General features: G+C 40.8%; 1 protein-coding gene across 3 annotated transcripts in view; it reads right to left on the reverse strand.

Annotated features, from left to right (window-relative positions):
* Positions 1-26,695, reverse strand: part of BABAM2 (BRISC and BRCA1 A complex member 2) — a 406,823-nt gene that overhangs the window by 241,241 nt on the left and 138,887 nt on the right. For all 3 annotated transcript variants that reach the window (XM_059188740.1, XM_059188742.1, XM_059188739.1), the window contains one exon: positions 19,943-20,017. In XM_059188740.1, the coding sequence (XP_059044723.1) occupies positions 19,943-20,017 (75 nt within the window). The remainder of the gene's footprint in view (positions 1-19,942; positions 20,018-26,695) is intronic.

The raw sequence follows: 26,695 nt of genomic DNA on the forward strand, positions 1-26,695 counted from the left end.
TGGAAAACAGATCTTGGCCTTAACAGAGCTCATAAATCCTGCTCTTTAATGATGTAATTGTTTAGAGGTACTAATAAAGTTTCCTGGACAGGCTACAATGTATTTCAAATGGAACAAGGTTTACTCCACCAGTCTGCAAGGCAGCATGGATGTGGCCACAAAGATACGCAGGATTGAAGCTGGTTCCACTTACTGCCAAGTGACTTGCTGAAGTCACTTTTCAGAAAGGGGTGGAGGAAGAATGTGTTGACAGGGCTACTATGCATCCCCACCAAGAAGTTCCTGTCAAAAAAGTAGTATTTTCGTAATTCCATTATGTCAGAAGCTAGAAAGACTGTGTTCGGCATTGCATGAGTAAGAGTAAAGTTCCATCCCTTTCCCCAGAGCAAAGGGTGTCTCTACACCTCGCTTCCATGGCAGTCTCTTGCGGTAGCAAGCACATGAGCTTTTGAGTAAGACAAACCCAGACTGAAACCCACGCCTTACAATTAAGATAACTCTAGGTAACCCAACTTCTTTCAGCTTGTTTATACACACACACACACATACACACACACAATAAAAAAGTCTTCCTGGTTATAAATGACATACTCACTTAAGCTAAATAGCTTATCTGTTGGACAACTAGGAGAGAAGCTGAGACTCCAAAGGACAGCTGATAACGGGAGTTAGCGCCCAGACAGCAACTTAAAATTCAAGGACTAAAACCAAAACCTCACTGTTGACAATACTCTTTTCTCTAACTCTCTCATTCTCATCTTGACTTCTTTTTCTGTGTTGGCTTTCCTCATTCCCTCTGTGTAGAGCCGTCCTGTCCAATATGACAGCCATTAACCAAATGTGGCTGTGGGGCATTCCAGATGGGAAAAGTCAAAATTGAGAGGTAGTACAAAGTAAAATACACACAAGACTTCAGATACTTAGTACCAAAAAAATCTTATCTATATATATACACATATATCTAAGATCTCATTAATAATTTTAATTTTGATTACATATTAAAATATTCGGGATATAAGTTCAATAAAACATTATTAAAACTAATTTCACCTATTTCTTCTTAGTTCTTTTAATGTGACTACTAGAAATCACATGTGGCTCACATTATATCTCTCCTGAGCAGTGCTGACCTAGAAGCTTTCCCACATGGTGAGGAACATGGCTGCCTACAGTTATGGACTCAATTCACCCCAGCCTACAAACATCACAACACAGAACAAATTTTTCCCTTCATATTTCAATTTTCAAATGTTGTAGAGAAGACTCTGACTGGGCCATGATGTACCCAGCCCTTGGACTAATCCCTTCCAGGCAGAAGAGAACTGTAATGTACAGCCCTGTTAGAATCACAGGGATGGCACGGGGCAAAGAAGATGAATGCAGAATACTATAACAAGAAGAAGGGGAAGAGAGATGCCAGGCAGACAACAACGATATCCACGATGCCACCTTGTACAGCGTGAGGATTAAATATGAACTCATGAACTCATATGAACCCCTGTAGGGGCGCCTGGGTGGCTCAGTCATTGGGTGTCTGCCTTCGGCTCAGGTCATGATCCCAGGGTCCTGGGATCCAGCCCCACATCGGGCTCCCTGCTGGGTGGGAAGCCTGCTTCTCCCTCTCCCTCTCCCCCTGCTTGTGTTCCCCCATCCCTATGTCTTTCTCTGTCAAATAAATAAATAAAATCTTTAAAAAAAAAAAGTAAATACGAACTCATGTATAACTGTCCTATCAGTGGCAACACTGGCACCAAAAGCCCTCGCTAAATGCTAGCTGGAACATTAAGCCACACACCCTTTGAATAAATAGGTGGCTCTGAGTCATCACAGAAAATGGCAAATACACAAAAGGGGAGAAGCACTCTGGATCTCTCCATCTGAGTATTCATCAAATGTACCTAAACCGACCACAATTTGTACTGAAACCCTAGAAGCTGGCAGCTTATGAGTAGAATTGATTTTAAAGAGCAAGTGGTAATGATCCCAGGTTTACTCTACATTGGAAGGAACTGATAACACTTTGTTAGTACAATTAGCACGACTGATAATGCAGAAGTTTTATGAAACACATTTATAGTATGCTACGAACCCGTAGGAAATACAACAGGCTAGAGAGCCAATAGCAGCAATCCTCAGATATTTTGGTCTCAGGACCTTCTTTTCCCAAGTACGAAGAACTCCAAAGAGCTCTTGCTTATGTGTGTTTATTTTGATACTTAGTATATCAGAAATTAAAACATATTTTTTAAAAGCAGCCTTATTGCAGTTTTATCATATGCTTTTTTCTAGAAATTCTGTAGTTTTTAGGTTTTACATTTAAGTTGATCCACCTGGAGCTAAATTTTGTATGGTTCAAAGGTATGGATTGAAGTTCCTTTTTCGTATAGATGTTCAATTGTTCTGGCACCATTTGTTGGAAAGATCATTCTTTTTCTTCTGAATTGTCTTTCCACGTTCATCAAAAATCAGTTGCCTATGCATGTGTGAGTCTATTTCTGGCTACTCTACTCTGTTAGATTGATCTGTACTGATCTATTTGTCTTTTTAAAAGCATCACCACACTGCCTTAATTACTGCAGCTTTTGCGTAAGTCTTGAAATCAAGCAGTGTAAGTCCTCCAATTTCGTTCTTCTTTTTCAAACTGTTTGGCTATTCTAGGCCCTTCCTATTCCTAAATAAATTTTAGAATCAGAGTGTTTTAAAAAAGGAAAAGCCAGCTGGGTTTTGACCTGCTAGGACTGGGTCTCATCTATATATCCATTTGGGAAGAACTGATACCTTAAAGGTTTGAACCTTCTAACATATGAACATCACACATCGATTAGTTAAGGTCTTCTTTGGTTTCTCTCGGCAAGGCTTTATAGATTGGGTTTTTTGTTAAAGATGGTACTTTTTTATTTCAAGTTTTTATTTAAATTCTAGTTAGTTAACATATATGGTAAAATTGGTTTCAGGTGTAGAGTTCAGTGATTCATCGTTTAAATACAACACCCAGTGTTCATCGAAACAAGTGCCCTCCTTATTACCCATTACCCATTTAGCCCAACCACCACCCACCTCCCTCCATCAACCCTCTGTTTGTTCTTTAGAGTTAAGAGCCTTTTATGGTTTGCTTACCTCTCTCCCTTTTTTTTCCCCTTCCTCTACATTCATCTGTTTTTTTTTTTAATTCCACATATGAGTGAAATCACATAGTATTTGTCTTTTTCTGACTGACTTATTAGCATATAGGTCTTTCATATCTTTTGATTTATCCCTAAGTATTTCCAACTTATGATGCTATTATAAATAATAGTTTTTAAATTCCAACTACAAATTATTTGTTGTTAGCATATAAAAATACAACTGATTTTTTGTGTATTAATCTTGTATCCCACAACTTTAAAAAATTCACTTATTGGGGTACCTGGGTGGCTCAAGTGGTTAAACATCTGCCTTTGGCTCAGTACTGATTCCGGGACCCTGAGATCAAGCCCTCCCTGCTCCCTCCTGAGCAGGGAGCCTGCTTCTCCCTCTCTCTCTGTCCCTCCCCCTGCTTGTGCTCTCTGCAGCATGTGTACTCTCTCTAGAATAAATAAATAAACTCTCTTTTTTAAAAAATTCACTTGTTATGTACCACGGCTTTTCTGTAGATTCCTTGGGCTTTTCTATATAAATAATCATTCCACCTGTGAATAAAAACATTTTTCCTTCTTCCTTTCAACACAGAGTGCCTCTTATTCCTTTTTCTTGCCTTACTGCACTGGCCAGAACCTCTAGTATTTAATAGAATTGAAGAAAGTAAACATCTACTAACCTACCAGTTATTAACCTTAGGGAGAAAGCATCTGATCCTTTATCATTAAGTATGATACTACCCATAGGATTTTCACAGATGCACTGAATGAGGCTGAGGAAGTCCCTTTCCAGTTCTAATTTGCTGAGTTTTTATTAAGCATCAAATGTTTTTCTGTATCTATTAAGACGATCATGTGATCTTTCTTTTTAGTTTGTTAGTATGGTGAATCATACTGATTTTTAATATTCAGTCTACCTTCCATCCCTGGGATAAGCCCCATTTCATCATGATGTATCATCCTTGCAATATAATATTGTATGGAATTTGTTAAGATTTCCTTTTGAATTTTACATCTATATTCATGACAGGGAATCATCTGTAGTACTCTTATAATTGTCTGCATTTTGTGTAAGGCAATGCTGTCCTCACTGAATCGGTCAGGTAAGTATTCTCTCCTTTTTGATTTTCCAGAAAGAATATGTGTATAATTTTATATTACTTCTTCCTTAAAGGATTGGTAAAACTTACTAATGAATTCGTCTGTGCCTGGAATTCCCTTTACGGGGAGGTATTTAACTCTTTAATTATGATAGCTGTGAGACTATCCAAGTTATCCATTTCTTCTTGAACACACTTTGATAAAACTGAGAAATTTCTAAACTATCGGGATGCACAAACAAACATGCCATTGGACATCAGAGTGATGATGACATACTAACATACCATGTAGCCTCTGAAAAACTCCACTATTCGCTATTAAGTAAAAACTTCTCAATTTAGGAGCACCTGAGTGGCTCAGTTGGTTAAGCTTCTGCCTATAGCTCAGGTCAGAATCCCAGGGTCCTAGGGTCAAGTCCCACATCAGGCTCCCTACTCAGTGGGGAGCCTTCTTCTCCCTCTCCCTTTACTGCTCTCCCTGCTCGTGTTCTCTCCTTCTCTCTGTCAAATAAATAAATAAAAATCTTTTTTAAAAATTCTCAATTTAATTTTGAAAATAGTTTTTACTTTATGGACCCTCTAAAGGGTCTTAGAGATACCCGAGTGCCAAGACCACACTCTGTGAAGCTCTGGTCTAACAGATATTAAGAATACTATCACCATCAGTATTCCAGGATTTTATGTTAAAGTGTATGAAGTAGGGCATCTGGGTGGCTCAGTTGGTTAAGGGCTGCCTTCAGCTCAGGTCATGATCCTAAGGTCCTGGGACTGAATCCCGCATCGAGGGTCCCTGCTCAATGGAGAGCTTGCTTCTCCCTCTATCTCTGCCTGCTGCTCTGCCTACTTGTGCTTTCTCTCTCTGTGTCAAATAAATAAATAAAATCTTTTTTTTAAGAAGTGTATTAAGTATCCACATATTGAACAGATATTCGGGGCATTGTAGACTACTTTTAGAGTTAGTACAAAGTTGGAAAAACCTAAATCATCATCTTAACCTGCTCCAAGAGAGCCAAAACCTTTCATAAGCAACCCTGGAACAGAGACTGGCACCAACCTTATTTCTGGGTGTCACCCCTTCCAACAATATGGTCAGAATGTAAAAACATAGCCACAGCTAATGGATTCAAGAAAGGAAATGGGTCCTCAAAAAATGTAAGAAAGAGGATGGGAATCATTGTGACATTATTTTATCATGAAACTACATCAAAATATAAGTATGCTGTTAAAATCTGTTTAAAATATATTATAAAAGAAAAAAAATCCCTGTTTTCCAAGTCTAAAATAAGTATCATTCTGATCGAGGGCTACAGGTTCCTTCTTCTACTCCAAATCTGGGAATGCATTTATAATGAGAAAAGGGGGAGAAGAAGGCTGGGTACCAATGAAAGCACCAAGATGCCCTTCAACAGACAAATAGATAAAGAAGATGTGGTCCATCCATACATACAATGGAATATTACGCAGCCATCAGAAGGGATGAATACCCAACTTTTGCATCAACATGGATGGAACTGGAGGAGATTATGCTGAGTGAACTAAGCAGAGAAAGTCAATTATCAAATGGTTTCACTTACTTGTGGAGCATACGGCACAGCATGGAGGACATTAGGAGAAGGAAGGGAAAAATGAAGGGGGGATAATCTGAGGGGGAGATGAACCACGAGAGACTATGGACTCTGAGAAACAAACTGAGGGTTTTAGAGGGGAGGGGCTAGCACAGTGACGGGTATGAAGGAGGGTTCATATTGCATGGAGCACTGGGTGTTACACGCAATGAATCACGGAACACTACATCTAAAACTAATGATACACTGTATGGTGACTAACATTTTAAAAAATCACACACACACACACAAAAAACAAACAGTGAATACAAAACCCAGCTCAGCAAAAAGGAAAAAACTGAAAAACTCCAAGGATACTTAAAAGACTGTTGCGTCTCAGGATAGCGGAGGCAATGGCTGGCAGGGGCCAAAGAAGACGGTGTGTGGGCTAGAACAAGGCTTCTCAAACTATGTACAGAGAAAGAGCAGTTTTTATTTGTTTTGTTTTGTTTTTCCTAATCCTTCACAGATTGATGGCTTCATACAAAACATTAAAAATGAGTTATTAGGAAAAGAAAAAATTTTAAGACATCAAAATGCAAACCCAATATTTTTATCATTACAAGATAACAGACATATGATTATTCTGTCGAACTGCTTTAAATGTTTCTAAAGACTTTTGATTCTGTACTTACCATTAACCAAAAGAGATACACTTTGGGTAGCACTGACTGGAAGGTTCTGACTTCCCACTTTCCTCTCTCTCAATCATCCAGGTGGATCACTGAGCTGGGTGAGCAAACACTTCAGCTACACATGTGAAAACTTCAGCAAGTCTGAAACATGGGTCACCGGGAGCTTTAATACTGTTTCAAATCCTTTGGACCTTATCAGCCCCTTTTCCCAGTCATGTTATATATTATCTCCTGGCAGATTTCTCTTCCTAAATACAATTCCAATCACATTACTACTAAAAACAACCATTAAACTCCTTAGCTGAATTTAAATTTAAGGCTCTATCTGTACCACTGTATCTTTATTTTTTTTTTTTTTAAGATTATTTATTTATTTATTTGACAGACAGAGATAACAAGTAGGCAGAGAGGCAGACAGAGAGAAAGGGAAGCAGGCTCCCTGCTGAGCGGAGAGCTCAATTCGGGACTTGATCCCAGGGCTCTGAGGTCATGACCTGAGCTGAAGGCAGAGGCTGTAAATCACTGTATCTTTTAAATGCCTTGCCTTACTTATCTCCCCCAACCTTGGACACATGTTCCAGGACTCAGACAAACTGGGCTGCTCTGTTTTTCTCCCAATGTGCTACTGTTGTGAGCTGAAATCAGTCTCCAGCTTCTATCAATACTAACAATCTTTCAGGGCTCATCCCAAATGTCACCTCTTTCCTAATGAGATGTGGTGATCCCTCACCATCTCACTAAAAAAACCTTGTACTTCTCCTGTAGTAGTTAAATCACTATGAATTGCATTACTGTTTCCTATGAAGTCATCCTATGCCCCTAACCAGACTTTACTTCTATTCTGAAGGCTGCTGATTGACGAAAATGGATTCACGAGGACAGGTGACAACGATAAACCGACTCCTTCAGACGCCAGGCGGTACCTTTATGATGTGAGTAGAGAAAAATCCGTCCTAGAGAAAAGCAACTCCAGATTTAAAAATGGTCACCTGTAACAGTCACACCCCATAATCCCTGTGCTACATGGTTCCGATGTAGTTAAAGGCGGTGACACCTCCCCCATATCCAGGCAAATTCAAAAACACGTGATGGAATGAGTCTATACGTTGCCTTAAAAAAAAAAAAAACTGCATATACAACAGAATGAACAAAACAAAAATGTCTGGGTTTTTTACAAACTCGATAAATACTAACCAATGGTGAAGAATTCTAATGGAACACTGGCCTGATAAATCCTATCTGAAATTTTGTGCTTATTTCTGGGCACCACAGTTTAAGAGAGATGCTGGCAATCTGGAACATTTCCTGAAGAGAAGCATGAGGATAGAGAAGGATTTAGAACTTATAATAAAGTTCTAAATGTGTAAATGCCTAGCCTATATAGAAGAAGAGATCTCTAGGTGAAAATACAAGTGATTCTGCTATAACATGATATATTCATTCCTTTAAAAAATATAAACCTGCATTCTAGTAAATTACATATAAAGAATAAAAGGTTGAGGAGAAAAATATAGTAAAGTTAAACTTTACTTTACAGTTACCTGTGTAACTTTGTAACCACAGCATTGACAAAAACCAATCTCCAGTTAAAAAATACTGACATACTTAAAACATCATGCCATGTTCCTAAAGAATAAGGAATTACTGCAGTAAATATAAGACCCCTGAAAATGCAAAGATAACTTAATCAAAGAGACTACAAGGGAAGGCTGGGCTGCTGAGTTACAGGAAAGAGTTGGGGGACATCATCACAAACTACAGTGGAGAAGCAGGCTTGGGACAAAATATAATGACACCAGAGAGACAGCTGTGGCTCACTGTCTCAAGTCTGTTTCTTTTCATAAAGATCAGGGGAAACCACGCAACATGTACATAAATACAAGGTGTATGGCAAAACTAAGCCAAGTGGAAGGACATGGAGTGAATAGACCTTGTGTGCAACACCACATTCCTCCAGAGCTTGCTATATTCGTCGATATTTTGGATTCAGCAGCTGTTATCTAGTGGTCAAAATAGTAACCTGATGGGAAAAGTCAACCAAAAACCATGGCATTTTTTGTATTAGACTGACACGCTTCCACTACCAATCATGTGCCAATTCATGGTACTGAAGCTCTGTGGCAGAAGAGACTGTACTTGAAGGATTGGCACCACATACGGGGACAAGGGAACAGAGCAGGTCGACTGATGATCCTTGGAGATACAACTATATTCTACAATTCTAATTTAGAAAACAAAAACACGAGCACACCATAAAAAATAAAGGCAAAGTAAAACTATAAAAGGACATCCAAAAAGAAAGGAAATTCACAGAAGCCACCTGTGGTTGTCAGAATTACGACAAATTATATCTAGAAATCTGGGGCAGGGGTAAATTTGTGTTTTCAATTCTAGATGGGGAAAATCAGGAGAGAGGAAAAGAGAAGCCACAAATATAATTTATCCTACTTTCAGTGGAATACTTACTTTGTTCCTAGTCCACAATAAATTCGATACTTTGAAATACAAATTAAATGACTCGATAAAATCAAAACCACTTCTGTATTTACTCCAAACTCAGACATACATTAAGTACCACTTTATACATTATCTCATTAATATTTCCCCAAATTTGGTGGGTGTGCATAGCCTGACCATGTTTTAGCAGGGACTTTAAGACTTGAAAGAGAGGTTAGTAAATTATATGTTATGAACAGATTATTTAAAAATAAAAGAGAAGATGGAATAAAGGAAGGAAGAAAACAAGGAAGGAAACAGAGAGGAAGGAAAAGAGGGAGAGGGTCTTCAATCATGCTGAGGACACTAGCAAAATACACACGAAGAGACCACAGTATTAAAAGCCACTCATCCTCACTGAACCAAATCCCTTTACTTATCTTTCCATGCTGTCCCCAGTGCTTGTGAAGAAACAGTCCCCTCCATCGTCTAGAAAAGGGATTGGCAAACAACTGCCAAGGGCCCAAACCCAGCCCGGTGCCTGTTTTTGAAAATAAAGTTTTATTGGAACCCAGCCACACTCATTCATTCACATATTGTCTGTAGCTGCTTTCATGCTGTGACAGCAGAACTGAGTAGTTGTGAAAGAGACCATATGGCCTGCAAGCCGAAAATTTTACTATCTTGCCCTTTAGAGAAGACGTCTGGGGCCCCTGATTTAGAGTGTATTTTTCTCTAAGCGCTGCTCCACTCTATGGAGGAGGGAGGTGCAACAAGGACAATGAAGGAAGCATCCAGCACCCGCACCCCCCCCCCCCCCCCGCCCTTCTTCGGGAAGGAAGAAAGGGAAGTTCCCTGCAGAGTAAGTTTTCAGACCATCTCACTGCTCCCTTTGTGATTAAGTCTTAAAAGCTAAATTTGGCTCAAGGTTAGCAAGGATCAATCTGACTTCTTCGAGAATACACAGCACCCTACTTCAACAGCACTTTCTTCCAGGTACGCACTCCCCCTTTTATGAAAGTATGCCCATTCCTATTTGACTAGACAGAAACTATTTCCTTTGAGATAAGATGAGGGTTCCCCGTGAATTCTTCATGGTCTTTCAAGCAGCAGACAACTGTTTTGCTTTAAAACCAGATTTCACAAGAATGAGTTAAAGCAATCTTTATTTCTAAAAGCGTGACTTTTTTGGATCCAAAAAATTCCCTAAACTAAAGGTCTCAAAATCTGAGGCATCATTTAATCTGTGGTTTAGAGAAAAATTTTTGTGAGGTCAGTCCTCGAATTTATAGTCATTTGTCAGGATCAGAAAGTTTTTTAATGTTTGCTATCTTATGCGTGCTGAGAAATGACTTTAATCAATATATATCACCCAAACTAGGGGCTGGATGTCAAATAAAGAGAATATTTGGGGAAGATTATCAGTTTCCTTCCCAGCAAATATGAAAAACTAAGTGGACTTCCAGACAATTCCAAATAATAAAGGACAATGCAAAAATTCATCAAAAAAAAAAAAAAATTCCAAGGAAATTCATCAGCCTAATTCTCTTTTTCTGGGTTCAGAGAACGCAAAATCTTCCCCCGTTCCTAAGGGAAGGTGAGAAGAATGAGAAATTTCAAAACTGCAAATTTACTAAAATTCAATCTTTGATGATAACTCACAAAATGTGACTGTCACACACACATCACTACCTCTTTTCCCTGACTATATGAAAGAACCAGAACACTTGAAATGGGTTTCCCCAGCAACAGTCCCTTTAAACTTCTCAAAGACGGAACACCAGGAAGATTATCATATTCAAGCCTGTCACGAATTAAAGCTATTTCTTGAAAAGCCTTCTCTGTGACTCTTTTTGGCCAGTGTGCTATCATCTCCATTGTTCTTCTTAACAATTTCATTTAATCATTTCAGTTTTTCAAGATTCCATCCCATTTCCACAACTCATTTTGTCAAATACCCACTGAGTACATTTTCTCCTCACCTATGTCCTCATGAACACCAACAATCTGGTCTCTCCCTGGCCATTACACAGAAATGTTTCCTATTCTCACCATCCCTACGGCTCTAGCCAAGTCAAATGTTCCCCTCCCCAGTCTATTCTTGTTCATTCAATGGCATTTGACCATTGCCCTCTTCAATAAAATTTTAAAATCTTTGGCTTACACAACTGTGCTCCTGAAGTCCTTCTATCTAGATGACAACTCTCTTCCATTGGGTCCTCCAAGTTCAGGCCTTGGCTCTCCCAATAGCTGTATATTACACTTAATACTTCTTCACTTGGGTTTCATGATCCCCTTCTTCTCCACTTTCACCACTTAGCTCCTCTCTGGTCCCAGGCCAGTAATTAAGACTAGATATTCTGTCAACAGCTCCAAGTAAATACTTAATGGTCTTGGGAAAGTAACTGGCACTTCTTTGGGCTTCACTACATTCTTATGTCAAGTAAGTAAATTCTCTAGGAAAAGATTAAAGAGTAGGGGTTTCAGAGCTGTGAGGGGGAACCTAAGCAAAGTGACAGCACTGGGAATTCTCACAGTATTGGCGGGACAATGAGGACAACTGCCCATTTCAGATCACTAGCACAGGTTGGGGAACAGTAGAAAACAGCACTGCATGCATGGATACGTAGGCTCTGGAAGCGGGATCCAAGAAGAAACCATTATATGTTTCAAGAGAAGATTAAAGGAGACTACTCTAGCAGTTATAGTGCAGAGAAATTGGACAAGGGAGGGCGGGAAGCCAAGGAAATGAAATAGGAAACTATTAACATGATAATCCAGGTGTGAAGAGATTAAGACTACCTGCTTAATGAAGTCTGAAATCATTCTCCAAGCACTCAAGATCTTTCCAACTCATCTTTCCAGCTTTCTCTCTCATTATTCTCTGCAAGAAATTTCTTTTCCAGTCTAGATTACTCCCTGCGCCCTGAATCCAGTACGCCTACAGTCCCACCACGAATTACTCAAACGGCCACACCTTAGCTGTCCCTCTTCCTTTTCCAGTCTTCAAAAGCTATGCCTCTTTAGGGGTCTAGTTTTTGCCTAAACTTGGTCACAAAGGCTTCTCTAACCATTCCAACCCATAACAATCTGTACATTTTTAAAGGCCTACAATTATCCTTATATTCCTTTTTTTTTCTTTCTTTTTTTCTTTTTTGCCTGTCTAATCCTCAACAGATTACAGGATCGCTTTAAATCCAACATCAATACATCAAAATCGATACTTCTACACAGTAGTACTGCAATGAAGCACCAAGTCAAGCAATTATGGTCAGGGTCAGGGTCAGGGTTAGGAGATGGATGGATGGATGGATGGATGATTAGATACTTATATACATACAAAGGCAGACCGACAGATAGGAAGGATGAAAACAAGCCTGTTCTGTACACTCTGTTGCAGTTATAAACAGCTAAAAATACTGTGGCGGAGAGAAGGGGGATTTTGGAGCTACCTCAGTCCAAGGTTCTCCTTCTGTCATCCACTGGGTCACACTAAGATTCTCCCCCAACATCACTCTACAGTGTAAGTCATGGAAAGACGAGAAGGGTCTGGATCCCATGTCTGCCCCCACACTAACTTCTCAGCCTCTAACTGCCCCAGCGCCATCCCCGTTTCCGAGTCGAACCGACCTCCTCGCTCCGGTTAAAACAAAATGACTCATGTTTGAACACAATTAGCTCTCCCACAGTGGCAGGGAGTTTCGGCATCCCTTCACGTTTCCAGCCATCCTGACTGAGAATTACACACCACAAAAGGCCGTCTTCAGCTCCCCCGCATTGCCTTTACCTCTTTGCCACTGTCACCCCCTTGATTCCGTTCTGACCACCTTCTTGACATCCATGTCATCTTCCTCCTTTGTCCTACCCATTGCAGGGCTCCCAGAGCACATCACCACGTCACCTCTGAAAAACACTCTGGACAGATTTGCCTTGGAAAACGGATCACTGCAGCTCTCACTTGAATGTCCTTCCTCAATCTTGTTTCTTCTTTCTATTTCAGGACAGATCTAAGGAGCCCTAGCCTCCCACTCTAGATTCTAATCGAGCAATACAGAGTGTTTCCCGCTGTGGTGTGATGTGCTGGAAAGACCACACTGGCTTTTGAGCCAAGGAATCTGCCTCCAAATCCCAGCTCCACAAATTGCTACCTGGATCCCTTACATCATGGTGCCTCCAGAGTCCTCCTCTAAAAACACGGAGGGAAAAAATTACATTGCAGAGCTATTGAGAATATTGAAGGAAATAACGTATACAAAGCATCCAGTCCGGTTCCTACAAACAGTATGTATTCAATACCAATAGTCCCTTTCCCCACTCCCACCCTTCTAAGCTCAGCACTGCAGCCCCTTAATAAATGAGGCTGGAGGTGCTAGAGCGGTTGCAGTCATGCCATCACTGTGCCAATAAATCCATTTACATCCAAGTTTATAGAGCCAAAGCAGAAATCCATAGCTTCTACTTAGAGCAGCAGTTCTTAACCCCAGGTGCACATCAGAATTACCTGGGGAACTTTTAAAATATCAGACTATTTGGGCTTTTATTGCCAAAGATCCCAATTTCATTGACCCGAGGCAGGGCCAGGGTATCAGTGCAGCCCAACACTCGAACCACTGATGAAAATTAATGGGCATCGTCCAGAGTTAAATGGAACCCAGCACCCTTGGCACTTGTGGCTGACTGTTACAGGTTCCCCCCAGACAACACCATGCAGAACAGATGCAATCTCCCCAAATTTACTTTGGTTCCACAGACTCCTAAAATAATCTCAGGGACCAAGCCACTTCATATGAATCTCTATCCCTTAATACGACAGCAATCAAGGTGGAAAAGTAGCCAATAAACATGTAACAGAATTCTGGGGTGTCATACCTCCCAAAGGAAAACACAATACACACCTCAGGAGAAAATTTTAAAATATACTTTCTATGTCCTAGAACACCCAAAAATCTAGGCCTGAGCTGCTTTCTGCATGAAATTATACATGAGCTGTGTTTCAGTTAGTGGCTCCAGCCATGAATTCACCAGCCTTATGAACAGAATGTGTATGTGGTGGTTAGCTTTGTTTCAACTTGTCAGGACTAAGCAACGCCCAGCTAGCTGGTAAAACGTGATCTCTGGTTGTTCCTTTGAGGGTATTTCAGGAAGAGATTAGTATTTGAATCCCCAGACTGAGAAAAGAAAATCACCAGTGGGGATGGGCATCAACCACTCCTTGAGGGCCCAAACAGAACAAAAAGGTTGAGGACGAATTCTCTCCGCCCCCCTCCTCTTCCACCTTTTTCCTTCTCCTCCCTTGAGCCAGGAAGTCTGTTTTCTCTGCCCCTGAACAACAGAACTCCAGGTTCTCTGGCCTTCACACTCCATGCCTTACACCAGTGCCTCCTCACCTCCCCCAGTTCTCAGGCCTGTCCTGGTTCTCTAGCCTGCGGATGGCACACTGTGGACTTCTCAGCTGCCATAACCTTGGCAATCAGTATTGTAAGAAATCTCCTCTTTTATAGATTGATTTTTTTCTGTTGCTCCTGAGAACACTGACAAATACAGAATGGTTCTCCGGTTCCAAATCAGCATCTGCACATCGGAAGGCAAAATGCAGAGTCAACCCACCCAACTGGTCTCATAGCCCAGCCATCAGTATCCACCCTGGGCTGGGGGGAGTTGTACCTTACCTGCCTGAGACAGTCTTCAGAACACCCTTCTGCAGCCCACCTGACTTACCAGGCTGCCCTGGCCAGCACATGGGGGCATTGTTTGGCCAGCAGAGTTATAAAAAAATAGGTACCCATGGCCATCTCTTCAAAAGCAGCCATCTTTTCATATGAAAAAAACCCTGAGATTGCAGGCTCCCTTAAGTGACATCTGCAAACGTGGCACCACGAGGCCCCTATTGTCACGTGGGCCGCAGCTGGGCAGGTGTGGAGCAGCGGCTGCTCTAGCTGAAGCTCCTGGCTGCTGGCTCCCTGCAGCTCTCCCCACCTCCTGCCCTAGGTCATCCAGCCAGATGCCCTCTCTCCTGACCCTCCCGTCCCTCTGAGTAGCTGCGGCAGTCAACGCCCGTGTAACCTGGGAGGCAGCTCCTACACAGGATAACCTCAGCACCAAGTCGTCTTAGATGTGCTCATCCAGGTTAATGACCTTCTTAGGCCATGTATGATTCCACTCTGGATATCTCCCTGACACACTCTGCCTGTCCTGGGCCCCTGAACCTATCCGGATAACTGGACCTTAATTCCTGTCTTCTGCCTCTGTTTGACACAAGGACCTGTGTGCCACGACCCTGCCCTGAGTGTGCCCTGCCTGACCAGTGTAGCCACGGCGGCTTCTGAGGAAGGATGAGAAGGCTGAGAACCTCACCTCCTGACCCAGATGGCCAACTTAAGCTTTTTCACTTTCAATTCACTTCCATACTGTGTCATGATTCAGACACCACAGGGGGACTAACCTGCAGCCAGTGGTCCTTCAGACCACATGAAATGAAATGATGCCAAGAAGATTCCCGTAGAAACTAGAAGTCCAAGTTCTTCAGTCATAGTAAACTAGTAACGGTCCTACCTCTGGACTGGGCTAGGGTGCCATGGTACCAAGTGTGAGGACATGATAGCAACTATCAGAATACTTTTTTTTTTTTTTTAAGATTATTTATTTATTTATTTGACAGAGAGAGATCACAAGTAGGCAGAGAGGCAGGCAGAGAGAGAGGATGGGAAGCAGGCTCCCTGCTGAGCAGAGAGCCCAATGCAGGGCTCAATCCCAGGACCCTGAGATCATGACCTGAGCCGAAGGCAGCGGCTTAACCCACTGAGCCACCCAGGCACCCTCGATTACTTCTATAAATGAATTTTTAGGGGTGCCTGGGTGACTCAGTTAAGCGCCTGCCTTCGGCTCAGGTCATGATCTCAGGGTCCTGGGATCGAGCCCCACATTGGGTTTCTTGCTCAGCAGAGAGCCTGCCTCTCCCTGTGCCCCTCTCCCACCTTGTACTCTTTTTCACTCTCTCAAATAAATAAAATCTTAATATCCCCCCAGAATGTATATTATGATCCTTAATCCCCAAGGCGACAGTATTTGAAGGAGGGGCCTTTGGGAAGTAACCAGGTCTTGTGACTGGAGCCCTCATGATAGGACTGGCAGCATTTTAAGAAGAGATTTGAGAGAGAAGCTCTCTCTCTTGGCCACATGAGGATACAGCAAGGAAATGGCTGTCTACAACCTAGTCACACCAGTGAATCCACTGGTGACACGATCTGAGACGTCCCAGCTTTCAGAAATGTGGGAAATAAACATGTGTTGTTTAAGCCGCCCAGTCTATGGTGTGTTTTTTGTTAGAGCAGTTGGACCAAGACAATTACATAAACAATATGGTTTTATCAAACAAATAAAAGTTATTAGCACTGATATTTTTTAAAGGTTATGTTTGTGGCATCTACTATCAGCAGGAAATGATTACTATTTTGCCCTCTTGTGCAGTGAGACCCTGCAATTTTCCTGGATATTTCTGTATGATGCTACCAACAGGGGTCCTAACTATAAAATTTTGACTATATTCTGAATAAACTGGCTTATTATTTTAAGAGGCTAAATCACATACATACCACGTTTACAAATTAAGTTATTCCTCTCCCCAAAACACTATATTCTGAGTTTCTGAGTACTTGTTGCTCAGATGATAAATTTTAGTAGACAACTAGAACTTTTCCTTAGTTATCTCACTACAGAGTATGTTTTTCCTGAAGTTAAAAAAAAAAGGCTTTCCCAGCATCATATACTCAGGTTTAATAATTCTCAGAATAAGAATAAAGACAAGAATATATATAAGTCAATTTTCACCACATCCTGAAGAGCCAAGGAAGAAAATCAAGAAAATCAAGGGCAGCATCTTCTAATGACATATGATTCAGCCTCATGACTAGTTCTTTAAGAAAAAACAATCTTTCTCTGCTTTAGTAACTGTAGTGAATCTTACACTTTTGCCCTTTCAATAATCCCCCCCTTTATCCTGGGGATCACAACTTCTCAACATGAACCTACCAGTTGAGAAGGGCAAGGATGCGGACCTGGCCCAAGTGGGACAGACCCGGGAAAGCTGATCTATGCCTATCTGTAGACCGTTCAACATGGGAACCGTTTCCTGCTATATGGACTATGGAAATAGAGGATTTGAGCTACATTTTCCATTTCATTTAGAGTAGTTTGTGCTGGATTTCTACCACCCACAAATAAAGAATCCTAACTGATACAGAAGTTATTTTTTTGTTTTACTGACTGAGTTCTTACGTAAATGATTTATCTAACCTACTGACTTACCTTGTCTAAGAATAAAATTTAGACACTGAAGTCAGGACCTATTTTCAGAATAAACTCACTCCATCCCATGTAAGAATCATATATGCCTAAAGCGTAGTATTAAGCAAGATCCTATTACTGAATACTAAGTGACTTTGTCATTCTAACATCAAAAAATTCTATTAGTGGATAAAAGACGTATGTTTGGAAATGTAAACTTGTGAGTGGCTTCACGGTGGCATAATGACATCACTGTAGCAAATCAGGATGCAGTCAAACTCCCTGCTATTCTACTTCACCTTTGATTTCTTTGGGAAGGCAACGTAAAACTACACTGAAACTGGCAAACAGTGTCCTCATCCTAGGAATCTGAAGAGTTTATTCTGGGACTGAGACTATCCACAGCAGCCTGATAATCAGATTAGAAGCATCCACATGTTAATAATATGTAAACTAGCTCCTAAGGCAAACTTGGTTTTCAGAGTAGTACAGCCAAATGTTAAATGGTTATGATACGACCAACTTTAGGAACTTAGATCTTAAAATTTTCAACAAGTATTCTGGATTCCTTCAGGGATGCAGGTATTTTTTTTCCTGGTTGTTTTGTGCTATACAACAGTTTCTTTCTTTTTTTGTTTGTCTGTCTGTCTTGTTGCTTTACTCTCTCTGCACAGACTAAAGGTGCAGAAAGACATCCGTGCTGCAATGTAGGCATTTTGCCTAGAGTAGAAATGCCATTTCGTCGTACTTTGGGGTGTGGGGGGAGAGGACACTTTCCTATTTTGCCAAATAGGTTCCACTTTTTTTCCTGTCTGACCGGCAAGGAGAGTAAGGACATAATAACATAAAGTTAGAACTCTTAGGACAGAAAATATGGAAATTTGAATTTGAAGAGAAAAAAATTAGATTATAATCCAAGAAGGATTTTTTTTCCTTTGACCTTCAAGAAAATGAGCAGAGGCAGGTTCAAATAAGACAAACCGTTCAAACTGCTAAGGCCCAATGAATCAAAACAAAGATACTGTAACTGTAAATTTATGGATTAAAGTGATTATACAAACAATGTACTTTTATATACTACTGAATTTGGTTTTAAATGAACTGAAATTGAGTTTTAACTGGAATACACGGAGGTCAATGAGTCTGCGATCTAAGGGTTACCAAGGAGACTGCTTGCCACTCTAATAGAGCATAATAATTGCTAAAACCAAATTAATTATGCTTGTTAATCACAGATCTCATATGTATATTTTCCACAACAGGAGGGTGGAGAAACTAACATAAATTGCTGACTTCCATTCTCACTTGCACTTCATAACCCTTGGATACGGAGTGGAAAACTAGTCAACCAGAAACTAAAAATGAAAGTTTAATGAGGCACAAAATCCCATGTTTTACTTAAGGGAAAAGAAAACAATTTCCCCACCTTCAGTGGAATGTATGAGAAAAAGTGTTCCCGGATCTCTTCTACAGTCCATAGTTTATATTCCACCAGACCATACTTCCATTCATTATCAGGATTAATATCTGGGGCGCCTGGGTGGCTCAGTTGGTTGAACGCCTGCTTTCGGCTCAAGTCATGATCCTGAGGTCCCAGGATGGAGCCCTGCATTGGGCTCCCCGCTCAACGAACAGGGAGTCTGCTTCTCCCTCTCCCTCTGCCATCTCCCTGCTCATTCTCTCTCTCTCTCTCAAACAAATAGATAAAATCTTAAAAAAAAAATAAGATTAGTATCTAATATTATGTGTAACTACTACAACATACAGGAAAACTTGTATGAGGTTTCTTTTTTTTTAAGATTTTATTTGTTTATTTGACAGACAGAGATCACCAAGTAGGCAGAGAGGCAGGCGTGGGGGGGGGGGAAGCAGGCTCCCCAATGAGCAGAGAGCATGATGCAGGGCTCGATCCCAGGACCCTGAGATCATCACCTGAGTGGAAGGCAGAGGCTTAACCCACTGAGCCACCCAGGCGCCCTCGTACGAGGTTTCTATCTTCTCTCTAGACTGTTATAAATACCACTGACACTCTGAACAACATCAAATTAGGAAGGCAGAAACTTTTCTTACATTAGACTAAAGCTATAGGACTACGGGTTGAAATACGGGGCAGAAGACAGCCAGCCGTAGCTTAAATCACAACCAAAAACCTCATTTGTGATGGTCCCAGGCCTCACGTTCAGAACCTGCTCCCTGGTCCACGTGGTTTTCCTTCACACTAACTGGAGCCTAGTTACCTGGAATGTGCCTCCTCTGTGCAGAGCATCTTCCCACCCCGCCCCAAGGTGGCTGCTCTCCCAGCCACAGCTTGCCTGCATCACATTTCAAACAGCGCCATACACACCGGTCCGAACAGAGATTCTCAACAGACCAGCTGCGAAGGCGCCGGAGATGAACTGCTGATACAAATAAGGAAAACGAGATGCCCTTTAGCACAGGAGACAGAATGCCTATTATGTAATTTCCACAAGAGTCTTTCCTCCCAGTAAGATTACTAATAGTGACTTTCCCCCAAATTTAGTTTACTTACACTGATTTTACCTTACAAGGAAAATTCGTTTTGAAATTACTTGTAGGACTACTATTTTCATTTTTCAATAACAAATTCAGTGAATCTTCATATAATAAATACTCTCAATAAATTCATTGCCTGAAAGAGATGCTGGCAAGCCAATCATACAAATATTCGAAGTTAAATTACTTTAAAAGCTCATTTACATTTAAATAATTACATTTAAAAGCTCATATGTGAGAGCATGTATTTTTACCTTGAGAAGGTATGTGGGAATATTGCTGAAATCCACTGGCAACTTCAAAAGGAAACGAGCTGAAAATTCACCAGTCTGTAGGACAAAAGGTATAATAATAAGATTAAAATAAGAAATTGATTGTGAAGTGACAATTATAGCCAAGGCCACAAGTTCAACCTGTTCAAACTGGAGGCATTTTCAATTTGGGTTTCCTAACATTAGCAAGAAAAGAAGGTTGGAAAGCAGGGAAAGATCAAAAAGAATTCTTGAATTATTAGCTACTAAAAGCATAATTAGAATTTTTAAATCTGCATTTTCAATGGGCAATAAAATTATAATGTCACATTACCTTTTTGGTTTTTCTAAGTGTAAAAAGAATACATGAATGCATGATTTTTTTTTTAATCTAAGCAATAGAGACAGACCTCTCCCTTTGATTCATTTCTTTTTTACTAAAGCACTCAGAGCATAAGATTTATAACCCACAGGCAACTGACGTATCTCACTATCCTTTACAGTGTGTCTGGAAGTACATACAAAGGTCAAACTTCTGCCCAGAGAAAGCAGTCTATCAGTAGGTATCCCAAATAAGATTCTAATTTCTTGAACAATCTATTAACATCACTATCACCAACTAATATTTTTCAGTAATTCTATGAACTAGTCTCCATAGAAAAGATGTACAGAGGTTTAGAGATTTAAAACATTTAAGCCTAAATAATAACTTCTATGTTCTTTTTTTTTTTTTTTTTTTTTTTTTTAAATATTTTATTTATTTATTTGACAGAAATCACAAGTAGGCGGAGAGGCAGGCAGAGAGAGAGAGAGAGCAGGAAGCAGGCTCCCCGCTGAGCAGAGAGCCCGATGCGGGGCTCGATCCCAGAACTCTGGGATCATGACCTGAGCCGAAGGCAGAGGATTTAACCCGCTGAGCCACCCAGGCGCCCCACTTCTATGTTCTTTTTAAAGAGGAAAAAAAAAAACTCATGTGAAAGAAAAAAATCTTCCTCTCATTTTACTATGATGGCAAATCATCAAGGTTTTTTTGTTGTTTTGTTTTGTTTTGTTTTGTTTTGTTTTGTTTTGTTTATGCTGGGCATGGCTAAGGCATCACATTGCTTTTAAAAAACCTTGGTCAGAGTGTAGAGAAGGGGCCTTCCGGTTGGGCCATCACACACCCAGGGGTTCCAAAGAACCTCTGCAAAGGCCACAGAGCAGGTTGCAGAGCTGGTGGGGTCCTGGGCCTTCCAACCTCTCTCACAGCCAAGCCTGCAGTTCAGCTTGGGATTCTGACACCCTGGGTTTCCCTAGGACATGCTTTTTGAACAAAGAACTTCAGGGATGATCCAGAACTATTGTAAAGAGTGGATCTCTATCATTTTTATATTTGGGGAACACTGAAGAGCTCCCAGTAACTCCACTGCCTTCTCCCCTTAAAAAAATAACAAGCACCCCAAACTCCTACAACACATGCTTCAACACAGCCAGCATTTACAAATATTTTTTTCTGGCTTGGTGAACAAAGGCACATAAGCATACCTACACACCTCTTAGAGAAGATTCCACACCCATCACCACGCCTTTCTACAAATACCCTAACAACTGGCCGCCATTTTTAAACTCCGACCTAAAACCCCAAAAAAGCAAAGAGAAATATAAACCTTGAGCTCAAAAGATAAAACTGGTAACTACCATCTGCACGGACGTTCGTTGTTTGACTGCTCACAACATCTTTCAACTTGCATCGACCTCTGGCTAAGGACAGAGCACTTCCTCAATGCCACAAGCCTAACCCCATGACATGAAAAGCAGAAATGAGAGCAGTGAATGGACAGACTCAACACTGAGGCAACTCACAGAAGCCACTGGGCCACGAGAAATGCCCGTGGTAAGAAACAGGAGGAATCACAGGACCTGGGCACGCCAACACGTGTGGGCTACTTGAAAGATTAGTCAGGAGCCACCTAGGGATCTACAAACAGCTCACCATGGCAGGGGGGAAGAGAAGGCTTGTGAAAGAGCCTAATAAAATTCTCACATTCTATTACAGTCCAAGATTACTAGAAAAGTATGGTTTGGGCGTTTTGTGAAGCTCCGAGAGGACTCTACAACTAACACTGTCTATTGAGTGTGATTCTTTGGACCCAAGTATGGGGCTCATAGACTAAAAGAGGTGACTATAGGAACATAAAGCACTACAGAATGATATGGGAGCTTATGAGAGGGGCATCCAGCCCAGTGGGAAGTTGGGGGGTACAGGAAGAACAGAGGGGTCTTCCCTGAGTACTGGTACAGTGCTACAGAGGAAGGGACATTCATCAAAGAAGACAATTCCCAACCACTGTCCCCACTCTTCCTCCTATATAATCAATTTTTCCCTTTACTCACTCACTCCATCAGTATGCAAACATCATTTAAAAAGCCTTTACCAAAAAAATATTTTTTTAATAAAATAAAAAGTCTTTCTCAATTTCCTACCTTTCATCAGGTCCCATCTCATTTCTCTGTTCTACTTCACAATACAACCTCTTCTAAAGAACTGGTCTTTATTTCTTCTTTTACTATTCTCTCTGGCACCTTCTCCTGTCAGCCACCAGTCAACCCCAGCAGCTTATCAAGGTCACCAATGACCTCCCCACAGCCAAATCCAACAGTCACTTCTCAGTGCTCATTTTATTACTTGTTCTCTCAGTAGTGTTTTGACATAGCGGATTATTTCTCCTTTCCTGGAACATTCTCCCCTTGGTTTCCAGGATCCCACTCTCTCTTGGTTTGACTTGACTTCACTAGCCCTCCTTACGGCCGCCCCAGCCTCTGAACACCACCACAGCTCAGCCTCCTCTCTCCCTTTCCTGACATTTCCCAGGTGATCTCATCTAGGCGCAAGATTTTCAATACCATTTATAGGCTAACGATTCCCAAATGTTCTATCTCTGCCCAGACCTTTCCTTGTTTCCTTTATCCAACCACCACGAATGAAACCAAACTCCTGATTGCCTTCCTCTGATAGTCTTCATTTTAGTAAATGGCAATTCCATTCTTTCAATCCCTCAGGCCAAGAACCTCAGAAGCATCCTTGACTCCTCTCTTTCTTGCTTCTCCTGCATTCAAAGTGGCGGCAAATCCTATCGATCCTACCTGCAGGAGGGATCTTTAGTCCAACCACTTCTCACCACAGCACAACCACCTGATCTGAGTCACAGCTATCTCCAGCCTAGGCCGCTGCCATCACCGCCAGCTGCTTCATCCGGAAGCTTGTTCCCGTCTCCGCAGACACAGCAACACTTTCAGTACATCAGTCAGATTAGGATCCTCCTTTGCTGAAAACTCTCAAATGGTACAGTTTAGCTCCTTTATAGAATAATTTGACAAGGCAACAACTGAGCAGACATGCAAAAGAGATGAGGAAAAAAACCATGTGGAATGTGGAGGGAAAACATCCCAGGCAAAGAGAACACCAAGTATAAAAAGGGTTGGTGCAGGGCGCCTGGGTGGCTCAGTGGGTTAAGCCGCTGCCTTCGGCTCAGGTCATGATCTCAGGGTCCTGGGATCGAGTCCCGCATCAGGCTCTCTGCTCAGCAGGGAGCCTGCTTCCTCCTCTCTCTCTCTCTCTGCCTGCCTCTCTGCCTACTTGTGATCTCTCTCTGTCAAATAAATAAATAAAATCTTTAAAAAAAAATAAAAATAAATTAAAAAAAATAAAAAGGGTTGGTGCAGATACAGGCCTAGATGTTCAAGGTGCAGATATAGGCCTAGATGTTCAAGAAGGAGCAAACAAGCACTAACACCGATCAGAGGGGGCCCAGAAACCCTCTTTTCCTAACTGCTGTAGGGTGTACAACAATCACTCGTAACAGTAGCAAACACCGAAATGATGACCACAACTACATGGAATGTTTGTTAAGTCATTCTTGGGGATATTGAGAGGTTTTTTCACAAGTACCAATGGATTAGAAGATGTTGCAGAAGGGAGTTGGTTGGGTAGACAATAATAAATCAAACTCAACTCACCATCATTTTCTATTTAGAGACACAAACCATCTACAATCAATAAACAGCCATTTCTACCTACTGGAATACAACATCAATTGGTGAACTAAAATGGCAACCTCAAAACTCTCATGTTAGACTCAATGGCTGTTCTACATTTTTCCCCCCTCTGGAAACAATAAAAGGAGTAAAATGTGGGATTTAAAAATTAAAACATGCCTTGTACATATAAGGAAATGGGAAATATAATTACATATTTAGCACTTGGACTCATGTGAACTGCTAGTTATTTTGGTGCATGTACTACATTTTAGCTCTTTTGCCCTATTTTAGTTTGTACAATATATTTTTATTCTACCGGCTATTTTAGACCAACATTCCTTTAAAAACACTTAGACAATCCCTACTTTATCCCCTCTCAAAATGTTGATCCTAGAACTAATATAAATTTATGTTTATTGGCAAAAGACTGATTTCTACAACTAAACTCATAATAAAAGGCAAGTTGATCCAAGGACTAATAGGAGTTTGTGTTTATCAGCAATGGATTGATTTATACAACCAGATGACATAATACAAGAAACTTAAGGCTGTGAAAGGAATTCGGTGCTCTGGAAACCACAGAAAGTGCTTTTTGATCTCCTACTTTCCAGCTGACTATACATTCTTTATTTTGCCAGTGAGAGAATAAAGAAAACTTAGCACTTGTTTCTAACAGTGTTGGAAACACTGAAAACTACGACTCAAGAATTTGGTTTTCAGTTCTGCCACTGATTTTCCTTGTGACCTGGAAGTAATCTCCTTCTGGGTAACTAAGTCAATGCTGATTTAAAACATGTCTTAAGGGGCGCCTGGGTGGCTCAGTGGGTTAAGCCGCTGCCTTCGGCTCAGGTCATGATCTCAGGGTCCTGGGATCGAGTCCCGCATCGGGCTCTCTGCTTGGCAGGGAGCCTGCTTCCTTCTCTCTCTCTCTGCCTGCCTCTGTGCCTCTATGCCTACTTGTGATCTCTGTCAAATAAATAAATAAAATCTTTAAAAAAAAAAAAAAAAAAATAAAACATGTCTTAATATAAAACTTAAGCTATAAATTCCATAAGGAGCAAAACATAAGTGAAAAATCCATTCTGAGTTCTACCTCAGATGACTTCTTCTGTGTTTTTATATTCGAAGTTCCAACAGTTATTCAAGCAATTTACGGTCACTCTGTTGTAACGTCAAAGATTGCTTCCATAGCAATCTTTCCTGTAAGCTGAAAATGAGACATTTAGATGCAGCCAAGTGAACAGAATAATTTGATTTTTTTTGTCAGTCCTTGGTCAAATCTTCTCTTGGATAGATGCAGAAAATTATCTGACCTATGACTGTTAAAATGTCAGCCATTCTGCCAACTGCCTTAATGGCAATTTCCCCAGCTTAGCAATAAATATGTGCATCCTTCCTTTTTTTTCAAGTTATAGTACATTGGCAAGTAACTTAAACTAACAAGACTCTGAGTTTTGGCAATTTTGGCATTTTATGAGGTCTGAGCTTTTCTTCTGGTAACAGCAGCTGTGTCACATGACGGCACTGACAGGTAGACAGCTCGTGCAGAATGGGTTCCAGACCCAGGTTGCTCGGTAAAGGGAAATTTCACTTTCTTCTCAACAAACAAGCTGTCATCTGAAACTGACTGCTTCTACCACTTGGATAGCTACAAGTGAAGAAACACTCAAAAACAACTACAACTTTAATAGGGTGACAGTCAGATAAGGGTGATTCTTCAAGTGGACTCTGACAACCAACAGCCCAAGTCTACAGACTATTCCTTGGCAAATGCGTAATTACCCATTACATATGAAAAGGAAAGCCAAAGTCAGTCTAACTAGGATTTCACAACATCTCACCCTTTACAAAATGTTTTCTAATGTTACATTATTTATTATCCCAAAGCCCTTTTTAATGTATATAATTCCCTTAAACTTATTTCAGAAATGAGAAAACTTAGTCCTAGAACAGTCAAGGAACTTGACAACAGCCATTGAGAGAGCAATAAGAATCAGAGGTGAACTTCAAGACTTAAGATCCATTCACCCTTTTCATTTGTATGGATTAATAGCCTAAAATGTGTCTGTCAGGCCCTAAGCAAGGCATTGTAAATATAATGAGTCAAAGAAACACAGCCCCTGCCCTCTTAGGGCTTCTCATCTAGTGGGCAAGTCAGCCATTAATCAAAATAGTGCTCCTATAAGTTACAACCTGTGAAAAATCTATGCAAGAAAGAGCAAAGTGCTCTGATATTTCAGGAAGATTGGACCTATCTAGGCTTTGGGGTTCTCTACTTTGTGGGAACTCACAGAAAGCCAAGTCATAAGACCATGTGGAAAAATAAACAATTAATACCAGCCAGGAAAACTTCAGAGAAGCAAAGCAATGAGAGGGGGTTAGCTACACCAGATAATAAAGATACAGAAATACAGGACAGTAATACTGGTATTAAATCAATAAACAGAATAGTAAGTCCAGAAATAGGGCCAAATACATTTAGTGTATGATTGATGATGTGAGACAACTGCATCGCCATCTAGGAATAAAGTCAGATCCACATTTCAGAGCATATATGAGGATAAAATCCAAGTGGATTATGAGTTTCAGTGTACAAAATTGAAACCATAAGGAAGAAAACTCTGATGAATGCCTTTATAACCTTGCAGCAGGGAATGTCTTTCAAATAGGACTCCAAATTCAGAAGCCATAAAGGGGATGATGGGTAAATTTCATGGCCTGAGTATAAAAATTTTGTGG

The sequence above is a fragment of the Mustela lutreola genome, chromosome 9 (assembly GCF_030435805.1).
Source record: "Mustela lutreola isolate mMusLut2 chromosome 9, mMusLut2.pri, whole genome shotgun sequence".
NCBI classification, from domain to species: Eukaryota; Metazoa; Chordata; class Mammalia; order Carnivora; family Mustelidae; genus Mustela; species Mustela lutreola.